General features: G+C 36.7%; 1 protein-coding gene across 1 annotated transcript in view; it reads right to left on the bottom strand.

Annotated features, from left to right (window-relative positions):
* The window catches only part of ZPLD1 (zona pellucida like domain containing 1), a 66203-nt gene that overhangs the window by 26826 nt on the left and 12102 nt on the right, over positions 1–27275 (bottom strand). The window contains exons 2-4 of the mRNA XM_064575441.1: positions 19337–19450; positions 4760–4980; positions 1357–1538 (exon numbers count right to left, since the gene is read on the bottom strand). Of these exons, the coding sequence (XP_064431511.1) occupies positions 1357–1538; positions 4760–4980; positions 19337–19442 (509 nt within the window). The 5' untranslated portion in view covers positions 19443–19450. The remainder of the gene's footprint in view (positions 1–1356; positions 1539–4759; positions 4981–19336; positions 19451–27275) is intronic.

The following is a 27275-nucleotide window of genomic DNA, read 5'->3' as shown; positions in this document are numbered from 1 at the left end:
AACTCTTGAGTAAGCTTGATATACTTTTAACTAGGCCTGGAGTAGGCACACTCTTTAAATCACTGAACAGATAAATAATCAAAAAGCAAGAGAGACCAAATAAAGACAGACTGTTCTTTATGATCTTTTTATTTACAAAGGCATCTTTGCATTTTGCACTGCATATATGGGACTGTTTAAAGAAAAATGTCATTCCAGTATAATTTGAATCTGATATAAGTACATTTTCATCAATCCCATGAGAAGTTTCATGAGATCAGGGATTTTGTTCTACTTTGTTCACTGCTAGAACATTGCATGGCACATGGTAGAAGTATAATAAGTATCTGTTGAATAAATGAATGACTTTCCATGTACACTGCAGCCTAGGAATGTGTTTACTGGGGGAGAGAGGGGCAGCAGAGTAAGTCTGTGACACCCTAATGACTCACTTCCCTCTAGCCCTGGATCGTTTTGACTCAAAACCTTTCTTTTCTTGTCTTCCAAGTCTTGCTTTTTACCAAGGTATTTATCATCACTGTGCCATTAAAATCAGCTGTAATCATTTTTTTTAACTGAAACAGAATGTGGCCTCCACGTTCCCTCATGACTGAGATTAAACAATCACTATACCTTTGCGATAGCAAACCCTAGATCTGAGGAGAGAAAGTTTTCACTCAATTATCCATTTTGTCAAAACTATTTGACAAATCCAGAAGACTATGTTATAAGGTGAACATAACCCTGTCTTGGAGTATGTGCTTTAGGAAAAATGAATGAATGCATGACTATAAGCAAAAGGCTATGACCTCAGTCCATATCTGAAGCTCTTTGGCTCTGAGTGATGTCACCTCTCTTTGGGAACCATCGGCACTTGTGCAGTTGACACCCCAGAAGAGGCATGTGGTCCCCAGGTTCTGAGGCAGTAGAGTCCAAGAGTGAGAGCTTATGGCAGAGACTGAAGCCAAGCAAGACTCGACATGCAGTAACTAGTCTATGTACTGGAAACAGGACACTCCTGGACCGCATCAGCACCCAGAATTCTTAGCTTCTTGGGCAATTCTAAAGGGCATGAGGAGAACCCCTAGCTAGACATCTGACCAGTTTGAGCCAGTTTTAATTTGGGGGGAAATACATATGTGTGTGTATATATATATATATATACACCATATATATATCTGATCTGTTGATATGGGTCATAACAATGTCAGATCGATCGATCGCTCGATCGATAAAGACAAGACTTAATATGGTTCCCATTACTTTGAGTTTGGCTATTCTCAACAAATCCTGCTATTTTCATAAGTCCCTTGAGGATAAAAAAATGACTCAAACATGAAGACAGAATGTGAAAGCAAGGATAGAATGTGAACTTACGAGGCAAGCTGAGTATTATTAACCAGGTATTCCAGTGGGTAACTACAACTAAATTTGTAAAGAAGCCCAGGTAGATAGCTGATGATTGTTGGTGGGTCTGGAGTATCAATGTATCCTGAAATATTTCCTATTTGTACTGAAGTTGCATTTCCATAAGCACTGACTCCAGAAATTGTGGATACCTATTAAAACAGTAGATCAAGTTCAATGATTAAATAGATATATGTAAATCTAGGCATTTCATATGCAAAATAAAACATTAGACCAGATCATTCCTAGGGTCTGTTTCAACTACAACATGCCATGGTTTTGAGATTATATACACATACTGCTATTTATAAGTGATTACATATGTCTTTTAACTAAAGGAAACTTCATATTCACCAAAGACACTTTATTCATAATTCATAAATAAGAAAGGAGAGGGATTACATGTTCAGAGGGCTACAAAAAGTAATTCAAAAATATTCACGAGTAAGGTCCAAATTCTGTGGCCTGGCTTAAAAGATCCCTGTTAAACTGATCTTGTTTTCCACTTTGGCTTGGTATCTCCAGACTCATACTCTTGCCTAATAATACCCCAACCATTGGGACACCTGGGCGGCTCAGTAGGTTAAGTGTCGGTCTGCCTTTGGCTCAGGTCATGATCCCAGGGTCCTGGGATCGAGTGCCCCATCGGGCTCCTTGCTCAGCAGGGAGCTTGCTTCTCCCTCTGCCTGCCATTCCTTCTGCTTGTGCGCTCCCTGTCTCTCTATCTCTGACAAATAAATAAATAAAATCCTTAAAAAATAAGAAGAAGAAATGATGCCCCAGCCATAAGGCCCTTGTGGCTTCGCACATGCTCCCTCTGCCTCCTTCCTCCCCCACTTCACCATGACATATCCTGCTTCTCCCCTGGATCTCCTGTTCCCCAGGAAAGCTCCTGACTGCCCTATAGGCAGTGCTCATCTCCATCACAGGCGGAGGAACGGTGCATGAGCAGTCTCCTGAACTGTCAGTCCCCTTCACCGTAATCAGAGCCTCTTGTGGGTAGGGAGTCCTCTTAGTCTTATTTGCCTTTGCATGGTCTGCATCACACAGTGACACCAGCATCTTGGGACCCCTGAGATAAATTCTGAACAAATGAATTAAGGTCACAAATTTTCTGAGGGTCAATCTGAGGGCTTTCCTCTGTGATACTTACATGGAGACCCTCATCTCTTTCCAGGGCAATAGTTCAGAGAGCAATAGTTCATAGATGGGCTTCAGGGGGATCATGAACTCCCAGAAGTTATATTAAAATATTGTCCATATGTGTATTTTCATGGGACTGATTAGCTTTCATTGGATTCTTCAATCCCACTAAAATTTAAGAACCACCATTTTAGGAATAATCAATAATGTTCTTGACTTTCATAACACCATAGAGGAATACAGCTTCGTCCATTATGTCAAAGACAGTATAACACTCAATAAATACTTTCAGCAGGTATTATGGAAATCTGTAATACTTACTTTTCAACAATAGAATAAACTTTATGCGTGAACCTAGAAGTACATGGGCAAAGCTGAGGCAATTATCAAGCTAATTCATGAACAGAGCCAGAATCATTACAAATGAAAACATTTTTTTTATTCTAATCCAGTGATGTCACAGTCTACTTAATTTTTCCTATGTAAGATTATCCTTGGAGAAGACTCCAAAGTTGGTGACATCTATGGCAAAAATGAAAAAATAAGCAAATCCCCTCCTCTCACACTTCCCTGACTGGCTAACTAAACATACCAAACTCTGTGAAAACAAAACAAACACAACACACAGGTATATAGCAATTTTTATGCCCAAGTTATTCGGCTTTAAAAAAAGTAAATAGCACATGCGCGTGCGAACATGCACACACACACACACAGATGCTTTGCCTGGCATTTCTCCTGAACTATTTTCTTGGCAGCAGGGCAAGACTTAAATCCGGAGAAGAAAGCACCCTGAAGGAGAGACCCCAGGGTAAGGTGGGAGGAGGGAAACCTTGGCTCTCCATATGGGCTCCTCCCTCCACAAGGAAACACAGACATGTAATAATCAGCCTGCATCACTCTCCCTCAGGCCCACCTCATAACCTCTCTGTGCACAACTCAGAGAGATGAATAAATGTTTTTAATAAAAAGAGTCAACAATACTCACACTGCAGGCTTGGAAACGGTCATGGGCACAATATTCTAACTGCCCTCCGGGGAAAAGATAAAGAAGGAGATCAAAGAAATCTCTCTTTCCTGTCTCCCATCTCCCATCAAGTCTTAGAAACCCTGCCCTTAGAGAAATTAAGCCTTCCCCTTTAATCCCAAACAATAATTTATGAAGAGAAAAAGCCAGTTTCTCCTCATCCACTGGGCTAAGTGGTCATGTTCACTGTATCTCCTTTTTGTCTGTGCTAGGATTTACCAATAAGATTATATTTAAACAAGCAAAATAAAAAAAACAGTACTCAATGAATTTCAGTGTAACACCCCTCAAATCATAATATTTATACTTCAATTAATTTTAATTCCTGGGAGAATCAATTCCTTATTCAGTTTCTTCTCTTTTTCTTTCTTTCTTTTTCTTTCTTTCTTTCTTCTTTCTTTCTTTCTTTCTTTCTTTCTCTTTCTTTCTTTCTTTCTTTCTTTCTTCTTTCTTTCTTTCTTTCTTTCTTCTTTCTTTCTTCTTATTTTTTTGGTGTTCAATGCAAGTATAAATAAATGAATAGCATAGACTAGTTGTTCTCATTCAGGGTGGAAATATTTGAAGCAGTATTTTGATTTTCACAATGACTAGAGAGATTTCCTTCTTTGAACAATATACTGGGATTTCATGAATAAGATTGGATATGAAAAACATTTGGAAATTCAAAAGACAGTCCCACACAGTGAAGAATATCACACTGAAAATGCTGACAGCTCTCTCCCACAAAACACTGCTGTGGGTCATTCCATGGTAAACATGGACCTAGAAGATGCTGAGTTTCCCAGTCTATATTTCATCTTTCTTTCTGAATGAGGTCACTAAGAAGCAAGGGGCCAAGGGATTCATTGCCAAACTCACCAGAACAAACAAATTTTGTATGATAAGATAGTTCCATAAAAAGCATAAGAAGCATAGCTAATGATAAACTGTAGGGAAATGTTCATCAATGTCACTCCCACAAATAATGTTGTTTAGAATAGCACAGCTGATCTCACTCAGTCCCCTCAACTTTCAGCTACAATAAGCAGAACCATTACTGGGAAATAAAATCGTATGTCTGAAGCCTCAAACAGGCAAAGAAAATGATTTGCTCGGTTTTATTGGAATTTTTTCTTGAAAGATTGGGCTTCTGATTATTTCATGAAATGGGGAGACTTTTTGTCGTGACCCCAAACCTAGCACACAATTTCACACTTATCTTACCACTAAGTTGTTTCCACAGCCCTCCAAGGTGCTGAGATTGATGATGAAAATGACCACTGCGGGAAAGGTGTTGTTATTGATGAACCCCCTGCAGTGGGAGTCCCCATGCCTTCCATTCAGCGCCAGATCAGTTTCAGAATAACCGGAAAAAAGTACGGTGCAAAAATTAATCTTCATTGTAATGGTCTGCACCCCACAGTAGACATTGATGTCTCTTTCAGCTGAAATTTAAAAAAAAAAAAAAAAAAATATATATATATATATATATATATATATATATATATATATATATATAAACATTAGTCACAAAAGCACAATACAGGGTACAAGAATAACTCTAACATCCCCTATGATATTTACTCAACCCTTCAGTCTGTTTAACTGATACCTATAGTTGAATATATCATAATTCAATGTGAAAGTTGTTAAGAAAAGTAGCCAGGAAAAATAGTCTTAGATTTAGTTACTTAGGAGTTAGAAAATATCTGTTTCTTTGTGTCTGGTATACAGAGGATGTGCATTAAATATCAGTTGAGTATTACCGAATGATTAGAGAATCAAGTGGAAAAAATCAGGTTACAGAGAAAATTCAGAGCTGGAGTAACTGAATTATTCAGATAGCCTGTCCAGAGTAGTGACACTCACTACAAATGATGCATCTTCCCAAGTATAAGAAACAGTTAAAATCCATTGTAAGCCATACTAGCTGAGCATTTTGGTGTTTTGTAACACATCTTATCTAGGATGGAGGAACAAAAGCTGTCCGTCAGAATTCCATTTTATTTTGCTTATATTAAATTACTTTAGAGAGAAAGGAATGAAAACAAATGTGTTGATACTACAAAAAAAAGTGCATAGCCTGCTCTAAGAAAATTATGCCAATGTCTATGCCAAAATAAAGGAATGAACTAGACATGGAAATTTAAAACACAATTTTCACAACTTCCATATCTATTCCATGAGTTATCATTCTAGGTCTATAGAGGTGAGAGCATGCACACACACAAGCTTTTCATATCTCTATTTAGTTATTTTTCTACATATAATGAAGAAAATATATGTAGCAAATGGAGAGGTTGATCAGGAGGCAATTTCCCAGTAGCAGCAGCTTTCACTTTTATTGTTTTTGGTAACTGTTATAAGTTGAGTCATGTCCTTCCTCATCATAAAAAAGATACACTGAAGTCCTAACCCCCAGTCTGTCAGAACATGACCTTATTTGGAAATAGGGTCACTGTAGATGTAATTAGTTTAGATGAGGTCACACTGGAATAGGGTGGACCTCTAATCCAAAATGACTTGTGTCCTTATAAAAGGAATGCCATATGAAGAGACAGACACAGGGAGGATGCCATGTGAAGACACAGAATTGGAGCAATGCATCTATAAGCCAAAGAATGCCAAAGATTGCTGGCAAACCACCAGAAGCTAGGAAGAGCCAAGGAAGGACAGAGGGAACATGGATTTGCTGAAAGCTGGATTTTCAACTTCTAGCCTCTAGAACTCTGAGACAATAAATTTCTGTTGTTTTAAATACCCTTTTTGTGGCATTTTGTTACGGCAGCCTTACGAAATAATACAGTAACCTTACCACTTTCTAACATTCCATTTTACCACTTAAAGAATCAAAAACAAGCATCAGGTTTTCAAAATGTGGACACAAAACAAAAACTGACTAAGCTATTTAGAGAAATACCACTTGTTCAAAAAAAGGAAAAAGAAGCAAACTAAAAGATATTTTTAGTAAATGAGATGATGTTCACCTAATACATAAATGTCATTCAAGATTTGTTGGCATAGTATTATTGACTTAAATACCTCAAATCTAATCTAAGGGTAAAAGTGTTCAACAGCATTTTGTTTTGAAGTATTCATTCTCCGTACTAGTTTTTGCTGGCAAAGTGAGTCATATTTTGAGAATGTGAATAGGTAAAAATGAAAATTTCTGTTTGGTTATGATTTTAAACTCATTACAGAAAGAAAGAAAATCTTTGGAAAATCTTTTTCATGGTCAAAAGGCAAATATTAGGCTAGTTATTATAGAAAACTCCAAGCAATATTCCCTTTATAGGTAAAATTCATTATGAAGCACACAGGAAATAATAAATACTACTTAAAATTGGGAGAATATCTTTATTAGCTTTCAGAAACATTAGCTGTTTAAATGCAACCATAACTTTTAATGATGCTCTTTACTAAAATACTAGAGTTCATTTTAATAAATGTTTGAGTCTCTACAAACTCCAAATGAGATCTTGTATCTATCGATTGTTCTCCATCCACATGCTATTCCTTGGCTAATGCCACCATTATCTCTTACCCTAGAATATTATGTTAGCTTCCTAACTGATTCCTTTATTTCCACTCTTAACCCTCTCTAGTTAGTATAGCTATTAATACATGAATCCAATCATGTCACCTCTGCTCAGGTCTTCAACAGCTATTCATTTCACTCGTGCCAAAATTCCAAATCTTGAGCCAGGTCCTCAAGACTCTCCATGATCTGCCATCTTCTTACCTCTGCACTCACATCTCTCTACCATACCCCTTGTTCCCTCCCTTTGTTTCACTGAACTTTCTTCAGTTCTTTGAAAGCATCACACTGAGTGATAAAAACCTGAATAGTTGTTACCTCCAGGGGTGGAATCGTGTGGAATTGTCTGAAATGGGGGAAACAAGGAAAATTTGTAGGGCGATAAAAATGTTCTTTATCTTGATCTGAGTTACTATTGAGTTACACGACTGCATACACATGTCAAAATTGCAAGCTGCACCCTTAAAATTGTACAAATATATAAAATTATTTTATATAAATTATTCCTCAACAAAATGCTGTGAGCATTTTAAAAAGCCTAATACAGATTTGGTACAAGGCCTTTAATCAGTGCTCTTTTCTCTGTTTAGGATGCTCTTCCCACCCCCAGTCTTTGTCTGGATAACTCCTATTCATTCTTCAGGTCTCAAATTTCTTGTCCTTTCCTCAAAGACTTTCCTGATCTCAAATCTAAATTATGCCACTCCATTATGCTGTCATATTGCCTTAGGATCATATATGTATTTGTCTATTTGTCTTCTCTATAAACTGAAAGTCCCAGAAAGCAGGAAGCTATAATAGTCATTGATGTGAATATTTAATTCATTAATTAATTGCATGAAGTATTGGAACAATAGACCGTACTGAGGATTTACAAAGTAGTGATACTTGTTCTCAAGTATATCACTTAGTCTATAAGAGGAGATAGATGTGGCCCAATTTGACAGAATTATTGGGCAGAGAGCTATGGGGTGGTACAGAAAATGAACCTTACCCAGACCAGCTGGTTAGGAACAGTCTCCTAGAGAAGATGCCCCTGACCTGAGTTTTGAAGCATCAGTAGAGTTAGCGATTTAAAGGAGTGGAAATTTTATAACACAAAGGGGAGCGTGAATAACGACACGAGTGTGAAATATGATCAGGCTTGGTTGAGAGCTGGACAGTTCTGTTTTCATTAGAATTTAAAATACAGGGACACCTGGGTGGCTCAGTCGTTAAGCGTCTGCCTTCAGCTCAGGTCATGGTCCTGGGGTCCTGGGATCGAGCCCCGCATCGGGCTCCCTGCTCAGCGGGAAGCCTGCTTCTCCCTCTCCCGCTCCCCCTGCTTGTGTTCCCTCTCTCGCTGTGTCTCTCTCTCTCAAATAAATGAATAAAATCTTTAAAAAAAAGAATTTAAAATACACAGAAGGAAATGGCAGACAAGGAGGCCAAGCGGCAAACACACTGGCAAAATCACAGGAAACTTTTTCATGCAAAATGGTCTCTGTACCTCAATGTCAGTTCAAATTCTTAGCTACCAGTGACTTTACTAAGAACTCTCATTCTGTCCACTGGAATAGAGAATTAGTATCACTGCATTACTTGGAATATCACAAATGTATTGAAGTGAATACATATCATTAAATATGTTATAAAGGAGAAATATCATTCCCCTTAATTTAAACCAACTAAAGACTTCAGCTTATTCACCTTTGTTTGAGAGGAATTAGTGGATACTTAAAATAGCTTAATAAATGGCAAAGATTACTTTGTCCAGATGTAGAGTTCTCTTCAGTTTTCTACGTTTAACTGAAGACTTGTAACTCCTGAAATGGAACTGAATTTGCTACAAGCTGATCCCACTAGGAGATATGATAACAAGCTAAAGGCTTTTTGCAGTGGAAGAAAAGAGATCTGTTCAAATCCATCCTAACCCAGTTTTCTAAAGACTTTTCACCATCTCTTCTGAGAAACACATTTTTTCCTGGTTGTAGATACTAAAGACATCCATCCAGCACAACTTTTCCATTTGTGAGGCTTTGAGGTGGGAGAAAAGATACTTTAAGTTTCCAAAGGACAATTTCTGCCAAAAGAGGAGAAATTTTTTTTTTCTGAATTAGTGAATAACAGCTGCTCTCAACAACTAAATTTGTTCAGCCTTTTTATTGTCCAATCTCTGGCCTGAATTGTTATATGCTTTTGAACAACACTTGAGTATTAAACAACTCAATGAGTACAAGATAAAAACAAGATCAAGGAATAAATACCTTTAGATTTTTGACTTCTAGTGTTTTGTGTTTAAAGATAGTAAGCATGTTTATAATGACAGGCCAGCTTACAGAGTTTATGTGAAATTATACTGCCAAATAGCTATTTTGCCCCTGATATTTTAAAGATTTATTTATTTATTTGAGAGAGAGAGAGGTGGGGAGGGGCCCAGAGAGAGGGGGAGAGAGTCCCAAGCAGACTCCACTCTGGGGACAGAGTCCAACTCAGGGCTCAATCCCACGACCCCAAGATCACAACTGCAAACAAAACAATGAGTTGGACACCCAACCAACTTCACCACCGAGGTGCCCCCCCCCGATATTTTAACCAAGCTAAGCTTGGTTGAAGTTAAGCTTCTTTAGTTTTACCTGAATTTGATTTATAGCATTAAATCAAATTCAGGTAAAAATAAAGAAATGCTCTGCACTTCTCTCTCCTATCAATTAGGCCATGAATTTGTCTCACCTTTTCTTAAATTATGCAAATTTTAAATATCCTGTCACACTATCAACCATCTATCTCACCACATAGAAAAAAAAAGTGTCCAGATTTGGAGTTCATAGAGTATTGTTACCATATAAATGGGAATAAAGAAGGGATGAATCCAATTCTATATATATGAATAAAAGTCTCATTCTACTTCTTCATTCCCAATAAAGTTCCTTCCTAGAACACCTAACTACACTTTTCCCTTTAGACACAATTACTGACAAAATATTTGCAGCCTATCATTCATATATCTAACAAGCATATCTTTGTCCTTTTTCTCAACAATTGCACACTCAACTAGCTTAAATCCAATGGCATCCAGATAAGACTAAAGATCCCCAGCTTTTGAAAGACTGAATGATCTTCATCTCATCTCAATACTGTTAAGTTTGAGATCCCATTTACTTTCACTAACATCAGAATATTTATTTTAACATTCTCTAATTATTACCTGGAATAATAAGAACACAGAGCAATACATTATTCAAATAATTTGCATACACATATTCTGTGGTAGAAACGTGGCAACACCTCTAAAAATATTGGCCTGTAGGCTGATACTCAGCCCCGAAGAGCAGGGACTCAAAATATTCTTTCACTACTGATCTGAAAATGTAAAAACCTCCACATGTAAATCGGCAACTCTGGGGTCAGTGCATTTAAAAAAAATAAATAAATAATAAAAATTAAAAAAGGCAAGGTGCACAGGGTTTAAAACAAAATCAGTGGGGTGCCTGGGTGGCTCAGTCGGTTAAGCATTTTCCTCCGGCTCGGGTCATGATCCCAGGGTCCTGGGATCAAGCCCCATGTCAGACCCCCTGCTCGGTGAGGAGTCTGTTTCTCCCTCTTCTCCCCCCCCCCTTGCTCTCTCTCTCTCTCTCTCTCTCTGTCTGAAATAAATAAATAAAAGTCTTTAAAACAAAATCAGTGCCATCAGTTTTATACAAGCTAGAGGCTATTGTTCCTATTTATTTTCAAGATCTAAACTATATGCTACTTCATGTCAACAAAGTATTTTTTAAAACTACTTATTGTATCCATATTAAGTGTCAGTCTCTTTGCTATACTCTGAAGATAAAGGCATTAGTAACACTCCTTTACTTCAAGATGTTCATGTTTGATTAGAGGAGATGGAAAAATTAGACAATTATAAAGCAGCCTGATAAAGACATGATAGAGGCTTATATACATGTTGTATACAATCATGCCTCTGTAAAGGAGAGGTGTTTGGAAGGGATTGTTGAGAAGAAGTGAAATCGTTCCAGGACACCTGGCTGCTCAGTCAGAGGAGTGTGCGACTCTTGATCTTGGGGTCATGAGTTTGAGCGCCATGTTGGGTGTGGAGATTACATCCATCCATACACACATAGAAATGAAACCATTCTAATGGGTTAAACTTATAAGAAATTGATTAGATGATGGCATGAAGAGAGAGAGATGTCAAACTGATAGATTTCTAGCTTTAGTGGGTGACTAGGTCATTCCCTGAGATAAGGAACATAGGAAAGAAAAAGAGGAGAAATGTACAACAGGTGGTCAGAAATAGAGTACAGAAAAGAGAAAAATATATAAATTTGAGAATCACCAAACATTCAATGTATCACTAATAAACAATTATAATAGATGAAATTTTACCTATGATAGCATTTAGGTAAGAAGAGAAATGAACTGAGAACAGAAAAATAATATCTAAGTTGTCCATTAATGAGGCTTTCCCTCATTTCCCAGTGGAAGGTAATCATTCTCTTGTGCTCTATCTTGCATCCCTTTAATTGTGAGGCTACTGAACTGCTTACATTATATCTGGGAGTAGATATTTGCTTTCAGAGTAGATTATGATCCCACTGAAAGCTCTGGATTTCACTAGGTACCTAACAAATATGCAGCAAATGTCTATTAAAACATGCTTAATTCAATTCCTTCACAAATAGCATACATGGTTTCTAACATTTAATAATAAATTCTAAGATTCACAAGGAAAATATGTGTGTAATTAATAGAGTGTCATCTTGACTGTTCATCCAGAACTCATATTTCCTATCTGTACTCTGCCAAGTGTCTGAGATGATTCCTGCTTTTAGAGTTTTAGTCAGACATCAATATCTTTAATGTCACATATTTTCTGACTTCCAATTGAGAAAATTCAACCCATCAAATAATATGAAATTAATAGATTTTTTTCTATTTTTGTTTAGGTTTTTAACCTTTTAAAATGCATTAGTCTTGGTAACTAATTATCTCGCCTCCTTGCTAATAATGATTTTTTTAAATTATTTTCCCTTATCAGTGATAGATTTGCTGATTCCTATTGTCATCAATAGTGAGCAAGTGCATGACAGCCACCTGGGGCTGACATAAACAGTGTAGTTATGTAACAACACAAAGTTAGCAAGACATCATGAGTACCATGCTCAAACCAGCACTTCTTTTGCTTTACTGTGCATATGTATTACCAGAGAATCTTATTAAAATGCAGATTCTGATTCAGGAGATCTTGGTGGGGGGTGGGCTGATTTGTGTGTTTCTCACAAGCCCCCAGGTGATGCCAATGTTGCAAGTTTCTTAGTCAGTTGAACTGCTTAGTCACACCTATATACTTGGGACAGAATCTAAACCTTAGGGTGGATTCTATCTATAGGATTAAGCACTCCCACCAAATGCCTATTTGTATGATGTACATGCTGACAAGAAGAAGTTTGGATGAAAAAGGATGAGAGAAAAAGGAGGGGGGGGGGAGGGAGGGGGAGAGAGGAGGAGGAATCATGAAGGAGATGAATCCTGACTCCTTTCCTTGTCTGAGGAACTAACTGGTTTTGAATCTTAGTGAAAGAGGGCTCATAAAAAGCTTTGTGAACCTGAGTCCAAAAAAATCTATCTTGGTGCTCAGGTGGCCGTATATGAAACAAAGCTGGGAATAGGATCAGTCTTTTCCTTCCCCCACCTCTCCCCAGTGCATAAACCATGTCAGTTTAATAAATGGAGGAGCACTTCAAATGACAAGTATTCTCTGGGCACTATCCCCAAACCAAAGGAGACATGGGGTGGGGGTAGGTATCTGTTGTGAGCAGATGGAGGCTCTGTGCGGGTCGGTTGCTGGGGCAGGTAATCCTGTGAATATGACTCCACCTCTATTCATGGGCTGGATTATATACCCTTCAAAGTAGCATTGAGTTGAAACTGATAGTGTGAACCAAAACTTATTAAATATAATAGGAGGAGCCTTTACTATGCTGAAGAGTCTGCTTTGTAGTGCCATAGAAATCTCACCTGGAAAGAATTTACCTCCTGAACTCCAGTAGACATTTCAAAACTAATTTATGCAATTTTAGCAGATTATGAGTAACTTGTATATCATTTCCATTTCTATCTCTGTAAAATGAGGGTAGAAATATTTGGCACTATATAAACTTAGAATTGCTTAGAGAACAGATGCTATGTTCATTGTTTCAATTCATTTTTTTAAGTTGATTTTCCTCTCAACAAGATTTTATACAATACTGAGATTTTGGTGCTAAATAAGCAAGAAGTCATTGATATTGGGTATCGATATTTCATCCACACAAAACACCAGCAGCTGATGGAGAATTTAAGGTGGATTAGGAATTCAAGTTTCCCTCCTACATCGAACAGGTTTCTAGCCACCTTGGTTTTTCACATCTGTTTCTCATTAGCAAATACAAGCTGTTGTTTCTAGTGCTGCAGGAAATTCATATGCAGTCTGAGGCAAATTTTGCAGACTTACATTCACACTAGCTGCTCTACATTCCTTGGAACCAGAAGAGATTGGTCATCTCTTTCAGGCAGGAAAAAAGCATATGGATTTTACTTATACAAGCAAAGGAAGTGAAAAATTCATGCAATAAAGAACTTCTTTATTGAAATAAAGAAGGGTATGGACTCTGAATTATTAAGTCACTGAACCTGCTGACTAATTGCTCTTCCTGCCACTGCATTTTGTCACTTAGATTAATCAGGAAGCGATCACTACCTGGATGAGTTCTTCTGCTTCATCTGGTCTAGCAATGGTGGTCCAGGTGCAAAGCGGAAGGCAGGCATCCTCTGGACAACTTGGAGACCAAAACACTACTACTACATAGGCAGGCAGGAGAGTTGGCTTTTCTTATCACAGAAAGTCCAAAACATATTCCCCTGAATAATTATTCCATTATCCACTCTTACTTGGGGCACAAGATAATGCAAGGGTTAAGCAGAGCCTAAGACAAAATTAGAGAGTTCATTTTGCTTGACCCACCCATAAATTCAATTAAATTGGTGATTCTTAATTTTATTTCCTGTGGAACACTGATGTTTACTGAAATGCTAATAGCTATCACTGGGAAAAAAAGATTTCCTTAGTCAAGCAGGTACTTAAAAGGCTAAACAAGTTTTCCTACTATGTGATTTTTTCAGATTGTTTAATGTGGTAATTCCCATTTTTATTATTTTAAACTTAGTATTCAAAATTCATTTTAAGGCATCATGGTTTGATGGAAAGAGTCTTAGTTTTATATCTCTGTCAATTTCTAGCTTTGCAACATTAAACAGATGCTAATCCTCAATTTCCCCATTGTAAAATGATGTTAAAAGAGCTTATAGGTTTGTCATAAGGAATACAAGAAAGAATGAGTAATGTGCCTATCACTCAATACATGGAACCCATTGTTTTCTTCCTTATTAGTGTTATTTTAAATAGAATACAAAATGACAAGTTGTGTAGCACTGACTTATATTCAGTTTCCCACGAGTGGTTAGTTCATTATAAGACAGCGTCGAGCCACAGAGTTTCTGGTTCCATAAGCCTAATCTTTCCTTGATTGTGCCTTTATCATTAAAGACTTCTTAGAGGCTAACCCTTATATGCTACCATCTTCCCAAAAGGGGGGGGGGGGGGTCGGTGGTTGTTTCAGAAAGGTATATGTCAGTCACAGGGCGCCTGGGTGGCTCAGTTGGTTAAGCGACTGCCTTCGGCTCAGGTCATGATCCTGGAGTCCCAGGATCGAGTCCTGCATCGGGCTCCCTGCTCAGCAGGGAGTCTGCTTCTCCCTCTGACCCTCTCATGCTCTCTGTCTCTCATTCTCTCTCTCGCAAATAAATAAAATCTTAAAAAAAAAAAAGAAAGGTATATGTCAGTCACAGAGGCCAAATGCATTTATCCATATATTTAATTTAGGCCAAATAATTCTGTGGTACTCTAAGCCAACTGTGGTTTGAATTTTATTCTGGGAAGAGCACTACCATAATGTCAGTGGGTTATAAGTCTGTCCCCTGCTATCAGCTTGGATAGCCAAGAGTTAACTACCTTTAAAATTAAAGGGTGTCCCTTTAAATTTAAAATGAATTAAACCATGGCAGTTCCCTTGGCCCAAAGATAAATGCCATGGAAATTAAAGAAAATAGTTCTAATGTCACGAAACAGCAAAGGTCAGATAGGGTGAGATGATTACTTTCATCATTATTAACATTACTTTGCATTTAGATAGCCCCTCTCCTTTGCCAGACTCATTCTCATTCTATCCCATTGCTTAGTATCTGAGCAGCTTGTGGAGCTCCTGATGACATCAAGGGTGATCCTGATGTGGAAGAGAAGCCACAAGTCAAGAGGGAAGTGAGCAATTAACCTTTCATGCTTTATTTGCTCACTCTGGTCTTCTTCTGCAAACGACCTGCAAAAATGGGCTTACTTGAAAATAATACCCATATAAACTTAAAGCCTCTCCTGGGACTTCTGAGCTATCTGGATCTTAGATTTTTTTTTTTTAATATAGATTTTCCATTGCAAAAATATGCGTGTGCATGCATACTATGTGGGCGTGCACGTGCGTGTACATTTGGAAAGTCTGGATATTTGTTGTCTAAGCTTGACAATACTAAAAGTGTTAACATGTATAAGGACCAATACAAATTAAAATAAGATGTTTACTTCTCCCTGTTTAAAATAAAGGAAGAAACTTCTTCCTCCCTTTTCTTAAATAATTTACATCAGAAAACTTGTAATTCTAAGTACTTTCTCATCTCCTTGAAATGTATATAAATCCTCTGAAGACTAGATAAGTCTGCTGTCAGCTTTATGACCCAGGAATTTTTCTCAATGATCAGGGAACCATCTCTTGGAAATGTAAACATCAAGGAAAATAGCCCCCCTATGTCACAGTTTCTGTGGGAGGGTGGGAGCCTAACTTCGGAGGGAGCATATCTCCAGATTACAAAAGTACTTCCTTTTGTAAAGATGGGAGTTTATTTTTCCTCTAGATAAAGCCAATATGCTTACACAGATGGTCATCCCAATTACCAGGTATATTTAGAATGAACTCTATGTGACAAATGGTGCTGTCAAGTCCTCTTATTTGAGGACTAGTTATTGTTTATCTTGAAAACGTATGTAATGGGTTGCATCTGCTTGGCTATATAAAAGAGTAAGATTTCTTTCTGTCATTGCAATCTCTTGATGGATTGTTTATAATAAGCCTCACATTCTGGTTTAATGTTTACTCAGTGATAAATGTTTTCATCTCTACTGTCCTCGTGGAGAGAATTTCTGGATTGCGAGAAGGTTTTGTTTTTAATTTTATTCCCCTAACACATGACTGTGCTTTTAATTGGAATAATGGACTAAAGAAAATAATAGTATACATTATGTCAGTTGCTCCTAACCATAAATGTGCATTAGACTCATCCGCAGGGTTTAAAATACAGATTCTCAGCACCACTATCAGAGATTTGGACACTACATATTTGGGGTAAAACAGTGGAGTAAACAGTTTTGGGGTAAATAACTTTTAACGACTCTCCCAGGTGATTTTGATGCAGGTGGTCAGCAGGCACCATTATAAATGAGTGTTTTAACATAATTTTTAAATTTCCCATATGAAAAATACTTCCCTACCTTGTCCTAGCCACTTCCTGGCTCATTCACATGTTTTATTTACCTTTACAAGTATAAGTACATCAGGTAGATCCTCTCTGCTGAGCCATCTTTTTACATTTTACTTTTCTGCACATAACAGGGGAAGGCTTGACTACCCTCCCTGGCCCCCGCCAGGCCTCTGGACCCTCACTCCCCTAAGGGCCTCTGCCTCTGCCTCCCATGTCACAATGAGCATCCCTCAACTTCTCTGCCCATGTCTTTTATTTCTCCTTCTCTCCTAAATCAGAGAAACAGCTACCAATCCTCCAAAGTTAACTCCTCCACCTGTACCTTTGCTTTCTTCCATATTTTCTTTCCTCATCACATCAATTATTTCTTTATTGCTATTCCCAATCTCTGAATACTTTCCCTTTACTCATGTATATAAATGGTCTCTAGTTCTCTAATCCCCAAATCCTCTCTTCTTATTTAAATTGTTGGCTCAGTTACTCCTCTTCCCATCACCACCTATGTTATCTAAAATAGTAGTCTATTTTCCTACCTTTTATTTTCCTGTCCCCCACTCATTACTTACTCACTGCACAGGGACTCAGCTCCTACACAGCTATCTGGTTTCAACCTCTCTCCTCAGACCCAGGTCCATTTTTTTCTACTACTGAATAGAGGCTGCCACTATAAATTCTAGAAGCTCCTCAAACTCACTATTTTCAAACCCAAACTTTCTTTCTAGAACATGCAAGTGCCCTATACTTTTGGTGTCAGTTGGCAATATCACCATCCAGTTATCCAAGTTCAAAACATCGTCTAAAACATGGTCATCATCCTCTCTTTCAGCTCTCCAGCTGAACCAGCTCTCAAGCTCTGTTGAGTTCACCACCAAAATATCTCTTAAGAGCTGTCTCCTTCTTCTGCTCCCACTGACACTGGCCTTCATGACATTTCTGTCTCTAGTTTCTTCTAACTTGTTCTTTCACTTTTCCCAATATTGGCTTTCTAAAACAAAATGTGACCAGGTCAGATCCTTAAAAGAATATGTTTAAAAGGACACAATGACTCTTCATTGCCTACAAAACAAAGACAAAATACTTCACACAAATAACCCACAAAGTCTTCTTGGCAAAATAACCGAACCTGAATTTACTCAAGCCTCTAGCTCTAATTAGTTTACAGGGTGTACGGGAAAAGAGGAACATGTTAAATGACACATCAGAGCTGCATCAACCAGACCCAAAGGCAGAATTCCACAAAACAAATGACCACATTACTGAACATTTTAGAAAAGCAAGGGACAGAAAACTGTTATAAATTAAAATAGACTGAAGACACATGTCAACAAATGTACCATGTGGTTGTTTTAGAGGCAACTTAGCTGAGTATTAGATGATATATTAAGTAATTATTGTTAAATTTATTAGACATATACATGAAGTATAAAGATTTTAAGTTCTTTTCCATCAGATACACATTCTGAAGCATGAATAATAAATTTACTTTAAATTATTCCAGAGAGGGGGGGTGGTAAGAAGAGACAGATGAAGCAAAATTCATGTGTTGATAATTGATGAAGCTGCTTGATCACCCCAAATGCTTGTTTTAGTCATCTCTACTTTTGTATATATTTGAATTTTCCATAACAAAAAATATTTTTTAAAAGCCCTCCTTTGTGTTACTCAAAATCATTAACAACCCTGCCTTAGAACACCTTCCTAGACTTACCTTTAGACATTCCCATCCTGACCCCATGTCATACTTAACCTGTCAAGCACTTGTGTACCAGGTCTAAGCTCCTGAATGCATTCCTACACACTTGGATCTTTATTCTGGAGAAATCCAGATTACGTCTCTTCAGGTGAGTTAGAAATCCCACATCAACAACATAACTACCTAGTGATTACTCTATGCAAGTGTGTTGTCAATCTGGCATGCTCTGAACACAGGAGTACTGGCAGGTTTGAAAAATGTAAAACATGACAGAAAGTAATTCAATTTGCATGGCAAACTTGGAAAAGTGATTTCAGACTGTCTAATCTTTATTTTGTAAATGTTTAACTGTGATTCTATAACTTTAGCTGATATAAAATGATGAATACTTAAATTAATATTGAATTACTTCTCACTCAGTGCAGATTGTAGGAACCTATAGGACTTGTCCATCAATCTGGTCAAAATCTCCTATCAGTCACAACATTGATGGTTGCTGGGCCATGCACAGACAAGTTGGCCTGTGTACTTTGGTAATGACCAACATGCCATTGAAATAATATTTTTGAGTAATGCACAATATTTCATAATCATTAAATCTATTAGCATATAGGGGCAGTTTTGAAAGTCTGAATTAACTTATGAGGGAAAAAAAGGGCATCAATTAGGCAAATTTTGATGAAATTAGCCTCTCCCGATTCTTACCCAATAACCAATATTCTTCACATTTGTGAGCAGCCATTATAATAATATTAACTATGATGAACACTTTGTATGTTAATGTGGATATAAATTACAACTCCAGAAAAAATGTCTTTTGTCATTTGCCATTTGTTAATATCCACTTAATGTAGATGGATATCCCCTCCCTCCATTTTCCATATGTATTTAAGGGCCTTACTATTCAAACATAATCACTCTTTGCAGATACAATGAGAGAAAAGATTAGGTTCATACTTACCAGGAAATCTACTGTGGAGGTTGGCATCACAGTTGTAGCCATTAAACTGAGCAGACCCCAGAAGCACTCCAATTGTTAGAAGCAACAGCAACCATATTTGTTCCATTGCAAAACCTAGAAAAGAATTCTTATCATGTGTCCATCACCAGCCTTCACTCCTTCTTGCTGGAAAGACTGAGGCTGATCTGAACTCACTGTTGGATAAGCTGGCAGGCTGTATCCATGCAGGCAAAGCTCATTTAAAGTCTAAGGACTCTGAGAAATAATTATCAGCAATGAGGCAAAAATTTAGGTTACAATATTTGAAAATTACTCCCATGCTTTGGCATCTGTTTGCTAAGGGTGACAAATCCAGACTTTTGTAGTGGAAGAACTAAGATATAAGTCATAAAGTTTGCAAAAGAAAATGTATTATAAATAAGAAGAATTCAAACCAAATATTTAACAGATTAGAACAGCATAGCTAGACAAACTGACCAATGTAGAGACAACTTTACACTTTAAAATACCAATATAAGTAAATTAAGAGGGACTTAACATCTCGATACTTGATTCTCAAAGAATTCTCTATACTATTAATAATTAAATAATGTCAGGAAAATTTTCCCCTCAACAAAGGAATTCTAGACTATTGCTACTTCTCAAAATCAGTGGTTTGTGTATCATTTGTTTTTTTAGGAAACACAGATATAAAGCAAAAGGAAGAATAGAAAAATACTATGTGTGGACTGACATCATGATGCCACCAATGACTCTTCATTGGTGGGCAAATAGGACTAATGATACAGATAAATGAACACCTTGAATTCTTAGGACAAAGTAATGGAAAGTGATTTTTTTTAAATTGTCATTTTGTGTTGAACAAATAAATATAAACTGGCTTTGATAATTAAACACCAGTCAGTGTGGTGTTTAATATTTTTTCCCCTGGATGCCCTTTTTTGGCCAGATAAAGCTAAAACATCTTCCAAAAGCACCCAACTTATTCTCAGAGCAGTTTGTGCATTGAAAAAAAAAATCCTTTGGGTTGGTGGTTTTGGTCTGTGTGTAAAAAACAAAAATAAAATAAAATTGTAAATGGTTTACTCAAATAATTTAGTGCATTTTAAAAGCTTGGGGTTTGGGGGGATGGTATATTAGCTGCCCTTAAAGACCTGCCCTTAGATGATTAATCAAGTCTTTAGCAAAAGGAAGGAAATACATCTTGCTTTTAAACTTCATTTTAGTATAACAAGTTTATGGTGAACAAAGTCACTTTCATAAGGATGTGGGAAAGGAAGGCATAAGTTTACTCTCAAAAATAGACTGAAAAATTTAATTAAACAGGAGCTTCCTTCCTTTAGCGTTATAACATGCTATTCAGGCACCAACCTCATGACTTTTGGAAGAACACCTACATGTTTCATTACTTCTGATTCCCTAGGACATTTGGTAAACTAAAAGTTCACACAAATGGCTGACCCAGACCCTGGGCTCTCTTGGCCATATTGCAGCATTATCCTCTAGCTCCTCAAGGCACTTCAAATAGACAAGAACCTTGCTCTATTGGAGTTTTTGGAATACTGGTAGGAAAGAGAGCAGCTTGTTTCGAGAAGTACATCACATCCCACACAAACTTAGTACACACCCTGCCATGCCTTTCTCATGATGGCTCCCACTGATTCCCACAAGGCATTGGAAACTCTAGACTCACACTGTTGTCTTCTAATCTAGAAATCTAGAAATGTTTTCCACTCCTTGGGATTCACAGAGTCAGGAATTTTCATTGATGAGTGATTTTTAGTCTGAAACATTTTCTAGCTTTTATATTCTTTCACAGGAGAAAAATAAACCCTTCATAAATATTTTTTGATGAAAAGAAGATAGAGGTAGAGGGAAGTTTGTTTCAACAGAATATACATTGATTTTTATATCACCAGATATGGATTCAACCCTCCCCCAGTCATTCTCTAGATTTGACATTTGAAAATCAGGATGATGATCACAAGACTAGAAACTATAAGTGCATAAAGAACATAGCACCCACACCCCAATGCTCATAACAGCAATCTCCACAGTAGCCAAACTGTGGAAGGAGCTGAGATGCCATTCAACAGATGAATGGATAAAGAAGATGCGGTTCATGTATACAATGGAATATTACTCAGCCATCAGAAAGGATGAATACCCAACTTTTACATCAACATGGATGGAATTGGAGGGGATTATGCTAAGTGAAATAAGTCAAGCAGAGAAAGACAATTATCATATGATTTCATGCATATGTGGAACATAAGGAATAGCATGGAGGACCACAGGGAAGGGAGGGAAAACTGAATGGGAAGAAATCGGAGAGGGAGAAAAACCATGAGAGACTCTGGACTCCAGGAACCAAACTGAGGGTTACAGAAGGAAGGGGTTGAGGGAATGGGGTAACCAGGTGATGGGTATTAAGGAGGACACGTGTGGTGATGAGCACTGGGTGTTATATGCAACCAATGAATCATTGAACATTACATCAAAAACTAATGATCTACTATATGCTGGCTAATTGAATATAATAAAAAAATTAAAATTAAAAAAAAAAGGGGAAAAAAGAACATAGCATAGTGTGGACATACAGAAGGCACTGAAATATCAGTTTCAGTGTCACCACATATTGATATGTAAGTGAAATTTTCACAAGTACCTCCAATAAAAAGGGATAGTGACGGCCTGTGTTTCTTTGGCGAAGCCACATGCTCTGGAGCTAGATTGCTTGACACAAAGGTGTCCCATGGGCTACTAATAGCTCTCAGCAGTTGGATGACATTATTATATTTATAATGGCATTTGTACTGATCTGTGTGTTAATATTAAGATACATTAAGCAGGAGATTTTCAAAGGACATCCACATCTCTTGTGTAGGTATCCACATTTTGATCCCTATGACATTTTTCAAGACTTTGGGAGGCTCTTTATAGTCCACCTGCAAGTTAAAACAAAATGATGAACTATTAACATGTAAACTTCCCACCCTCAATCCCATCTCATGATGTCCCCTGCACACAGAGACCCTGAACATCAATTCACAGAGGCAAGCTTAGAAATGCTATCTTGCCACAGCTCCTAAAGTTCTTTTCTGAAATGGGATTTCCTGGGATTTGGGACTATTTTGAGACTCTTTACATTCACTAATGTATAAAGTCCTGTTTGCTCAGGGTCCCTAGCTCCTAGGCAGCTATAATTCTAGACTCCAGTGTACTCCAGTCCTGGTCTGGCTAAAAAAGGCCTAGTTGAGCTTCACATCACAAAGTAGAACCTGATTTCCATCGTCCACTCTGGTGTGACATGTGGTGCTTGCTGTCCCATCGTGGCTCCAGCAAACTCTGCTTGAGCAAAGGCATTTCCCATCTTCTCTACCATAACTAAGTGCAGCAACCAATGCCCTGACTTCGGTGCTAACAGTGGTGTGCAGGACTGCCTAACACAGCCAATAATCCAAAACATTAATAACAAGTTCTTAGATAACAAAGATCTTGGAGATTAGTGTACACAAGGTTTTTGCATGTGTTTCTTAGCTTAGTATCTTCATAAATTTAAATTGATGGGGATAAAGGAGGGAGAGGAGACTTACATGTACAACACTGAATTTTAAGGAATTTAGAAGTGTTAATTTTCAAAAGAGACACTCACATTTCTTAAACTGGTACTAAAAGGCTCTGTATTTTATACGTGGCAATACAAAGGAAATCAAGGGCCAAATGATTTGCTGTCAAATATGTCCATGTTTCTCATGCTAAATTTTCTTTTTAAAATGATAACTTCTTCTAAAATATAAATTCTGATTTATTTGCTTAAGATTGAACATGAGTCAGAAAAATGTAATTTAATTTTCAATTCTCACTCAACTTTATGTAAATTGATATGGTTCTGTCATAAACACTGTTCTCTAATTTTGCATATTCAATGTCTTTTTTTGACCTCCCTCTTACTGAGATCTGCTCTGTGCCAAGCACTGTGCTGTATTTAATATTCAATTACTAACATAGATCTATTTTTCACTCATGTTACAGATGTGGAAACTGAAGCCTAAAGTTTTTCATTGACTTGCTCAGGGTCACAGATCTAGTAAATGACAGAGTAGAATTCAAAACCAAGCTTGACCTTTGGAATTATTACACTGCTCTATTTGACTTAACTGGAGTTTGTCAAATAAATAAAATTAATGTTCTGATAATTTTCAGAAAGTAAATTATAGTAATAATGTATGCTTAACATATGCCTTGAACTAAACAATTCTGATGATTAAGGTAAAATATTTTTAATATCTACATAATTGTCACGACTATTTCACTTAGGCAATGAGTGCCATAAAGGATATTATTCTTTTCACAGATTGGCTTAATGATAATACTAGTGAGTTTTGAGGACTGATTGTGTACCACAGTGTTTTTTTTAAGCACTTTATACAAGTTATCTAACCACGAGATAGGTAATTTATTTGTCTTATTCTGGGGACAGAAAACTAAGGCACAGAAATGTTAAGTAACTTGCCCAAGGTTAAACAGACAACCAGTATTAAAATCAAGATTTGATGCACAATGACTCCAGAAACCACCCTCAACTATCACATGGCATTTCCTTCTAGAAAACAATCCTACACTACTCAAAAGGAAAAATGGCAATCCCTTAGTAAATCTGATCAAGATAGATTTATTCCTGCATTCATTTATTAAATATTGTTGAATGTTTACATATGCCTGGTACTATCCAGGGAGGGGGTGCTGCTGAAAATTTTTTGTCTGCCTAGAGCTTACATTCTAGTAAGGGAAGTCGGAAGAAAACAAAATCTGTAAGTAAAATACAGAGTGTATTTGGATAAGCACTATGGAGAAAAATAGAGCAAAAAGAATGATAGCAAGTTCTGGGGTGGAGGGATGGGAGTATTAAAATTTTAAATGGGGTGCTCAGGGATATATAAATAATACATATAAATGAAAAAACTACTTTAGTTATGAACTGCCAGATCTACCTCTTTTTAATTTGTACTTCACTTTTTTTATTATTATTATGTAGGCATTTCTCAAATAAAACAGACCTTCAGTGCATAAATTATTCTCTGGGAAAAACTTGGACATTTTGAACAACTGCATTAACCTTTTCAAATGAATAAAGCTGGCCCTTCATGCCTGAGAAAAGTAATTTATTAAATAGCACCCCTGTGACCTCAGAAAAAGTGAACATGTTCAAAGTGCTTTCATCTACTCTCAAGAAGTAAGTTTTACAGAAACAAATGGGCTCAACAATTTTGTACTTCCTTAATTTTATTCCCTTCATATAGACCATCTATATGATACTGTTCTAGTTGGGAAGAAAAATGAGAAATTCAAACATCATCTTGTCATATGTTTAATCATCACGCTAAGATGCATTTTTTCACTAAACTAAAGCTGATCGTTTTATCATACAGATTTTAAAAATACGAAATGGGCCTTTGGCATCAGTGATTGCCCTAATTCTCTCATTATCAGCCCTCCTCCGAATTTATCAGCCACCTGCTCTGCACAGGCTTGTTGGCTTCAATAGGGGGTGTAACCTCATTCCTGGTGCTTCTGTATCACCCACCCAAGCCTGCCCCTCAGAAAAGATCAGAAACAGTTCATTATACTTTAAATGACTGGAAATAGTTTAAAGAGTTCCCAGGAAAGGGGAGGAGAAGAAATATGTGTATTTTAGCAGAGATCAAAGCTTAAGTTAAAGGAATAAAGCCCTTTGAAGCAACCAAGACCCAGGGAAGAGCTGGGGCAAAAAGGCACTGAATTTGTACAGGTAGGCAACTGTCCTGCTCAGTGAAGTCTCAAAGTGTTACACAGTTCTGCCTCTAGAAAAAGGAGTTTTTATTTTTTTTTTTTTTAATTTTTTTTTTTTTTAAAGGAGTTTTTAGTTCACCCTCCACAATCATCAGTTTTAAAGTGCTGGAAACCATGAGCGTTTAATGAAGAAACATATTTTCTGATGGGATGTCTACACTGAAACCCTGTACTCTTTATTTCCATGTTCTACTTGGACATGAAAGGCAACATATATATTAAAAGGAAAGTGAAAAAATAAAACTTCCATCAGAAATATCCATTATTACACACATTACATTCTTTAACATAGAGTGTCCTTTGTCTTGCTAAACAAAGAATAAAAGGTACTGTGTACTTGCAGAATAATGCCTCAAACAAAGAAGGAAATATGTTTAGCTATCAAGAAGATACTCAGAAATTTTATGATTAAAGATACCATGACAAAATATGAATGCTCAAGGCTGTTCCTAAGAGAAAAACCCACTCCAATTTTCTCTGACACAGAGTGTTCATTTATTTACCTTTGCCCACTTCTCTCATTTGTCTTTCTGTTGAGGGTTTTCTTGAGTAATCTATAGAATTTAAATGACATACAGTGTTTAGCTTAAACATTTATTCTAACATCTTAGTTTTGGGGGTCCTGACAGATTGAACTAGGTCACTATAAAAGCCTTTTTTAAATAATTCACCAGTTTCATTTTCAAGATATGTGTACATTTTATTCTACTGAAGCAGCTTTGAAGATATGTTAGTATATTAACTTCCTCTCACTTTTTATGAAGTACAATGATAACAAATTAATAATAAAATGATAATTTATCTATTTATTTTAAATACCCATTTCCCTGTAATTAACTAAACTGGCAATTAGTATTATTTCCAAATGAAAATATTTCTTTCTTAATAGAGATAATATACAAAATATTTATGAAAAGGCAAAACACAAGAACCAGTCAATCAGAAGAGACACCATGCTGCTGACATATTCTGGCTGAATATCAACGTACTTCCAAAAAATCAAAAGTATTTGCATGGGTACCAATAATGATAATAGAAAGCTAACTTCCTACCCTGGTCAACTCTTGCCCAAGAAAGAGCACCTTTATTAGTGCCTCCACTATTTGAAATTCCTCTGTTAATTAATTCATTTATTTTATTTATTCATTCCACAAATTTTTATTGATCAATTTTTAAGTTTCAGACTCAGAGCACTGGGGATCCAGTGATGAGCAAAGCAAACATGGTCCTTACTCTGAGAGTTTATGGACTAGAAAGGGATATAGTCAGTATAAAATAATATCTATTACTTAATAGATATTATTTTTCTCGCATTTTTTATTTTCCTTATCAGTCCATCCATCTATTGTTGTGGTGATGGTGACTGTTGCATCATTTGGTATTAAGTTTTAGACAGTTTGGTTCTTAATATTTCACACATTTCTTGAGGGAAAAAAAAGGACCTTTTTCACATAACCACAATACCATTACTAAACTCAATAAAATTACAATTAATTCATAATAGCATCTAATATCAATTCCATATTCAGGTTTCCCCAATTCACTGAAAATATATTTTACAACTGTTCTTTCCCCAATCCAGGTTCCAAAAAAAGAGACCAAAGAGATAATATAACTAAATGCAAAGGTTTATGTATTATATTTGGGTTGTTATATTCCTTTAGACTCTTGGAATATAGAAACCCCACTGCTCTGATATCATTTTATATCCATAAGAATTCTGTTGTCCTACCAGACCAAAATAATGTGAGAAAATATAAAATTCTGTAAAAATCAGAAATATCTAAAGCTGGACAAATTCATTCAAATATCTTAAAGAGTCAATAAAGGCAAAATATAATCAAATATTAAAACTGTATCATTGGAGTTGCAGAGACAAAAATTGGGTAATGGGTAACATGAACCTAGAGAATGTTAGAAATGTGGGTTATATGGGCTGGATAAGTTATGTGGGCCATAACAACAATGAGACCAATCTCTTCTCTAATTTATCAAGTCCTTGTATAGAAAATAAATAAGGCTATATTACATGATGGTTACAAATAAGAATACATCCATCGTCCCAGTCAAAACCTCTGACTAATAAGCAATTGCTGTTAGCTTAGAA

This window comes from Mirounga angustirostris, unplaced genomic scaffold, assembly GCF_029215605.1.
Source record: "Mirounga angustirostris isolate CCGP_5_RB_7025 unplaced genomic scaffold, mMirAng1.0.hap1 SCAF_1, whole genome shotgun sequence".
NCBI lineage: Eukaryota > Metazoa > Chordata > Mammalia > Carnivora > Phocidae > Mirounga > Mirounga angustirostris.
Note: the sequence above shows the minus strand (reverse complement) of the source record. Positions and strands in the feature narration are given on the sequence as shown.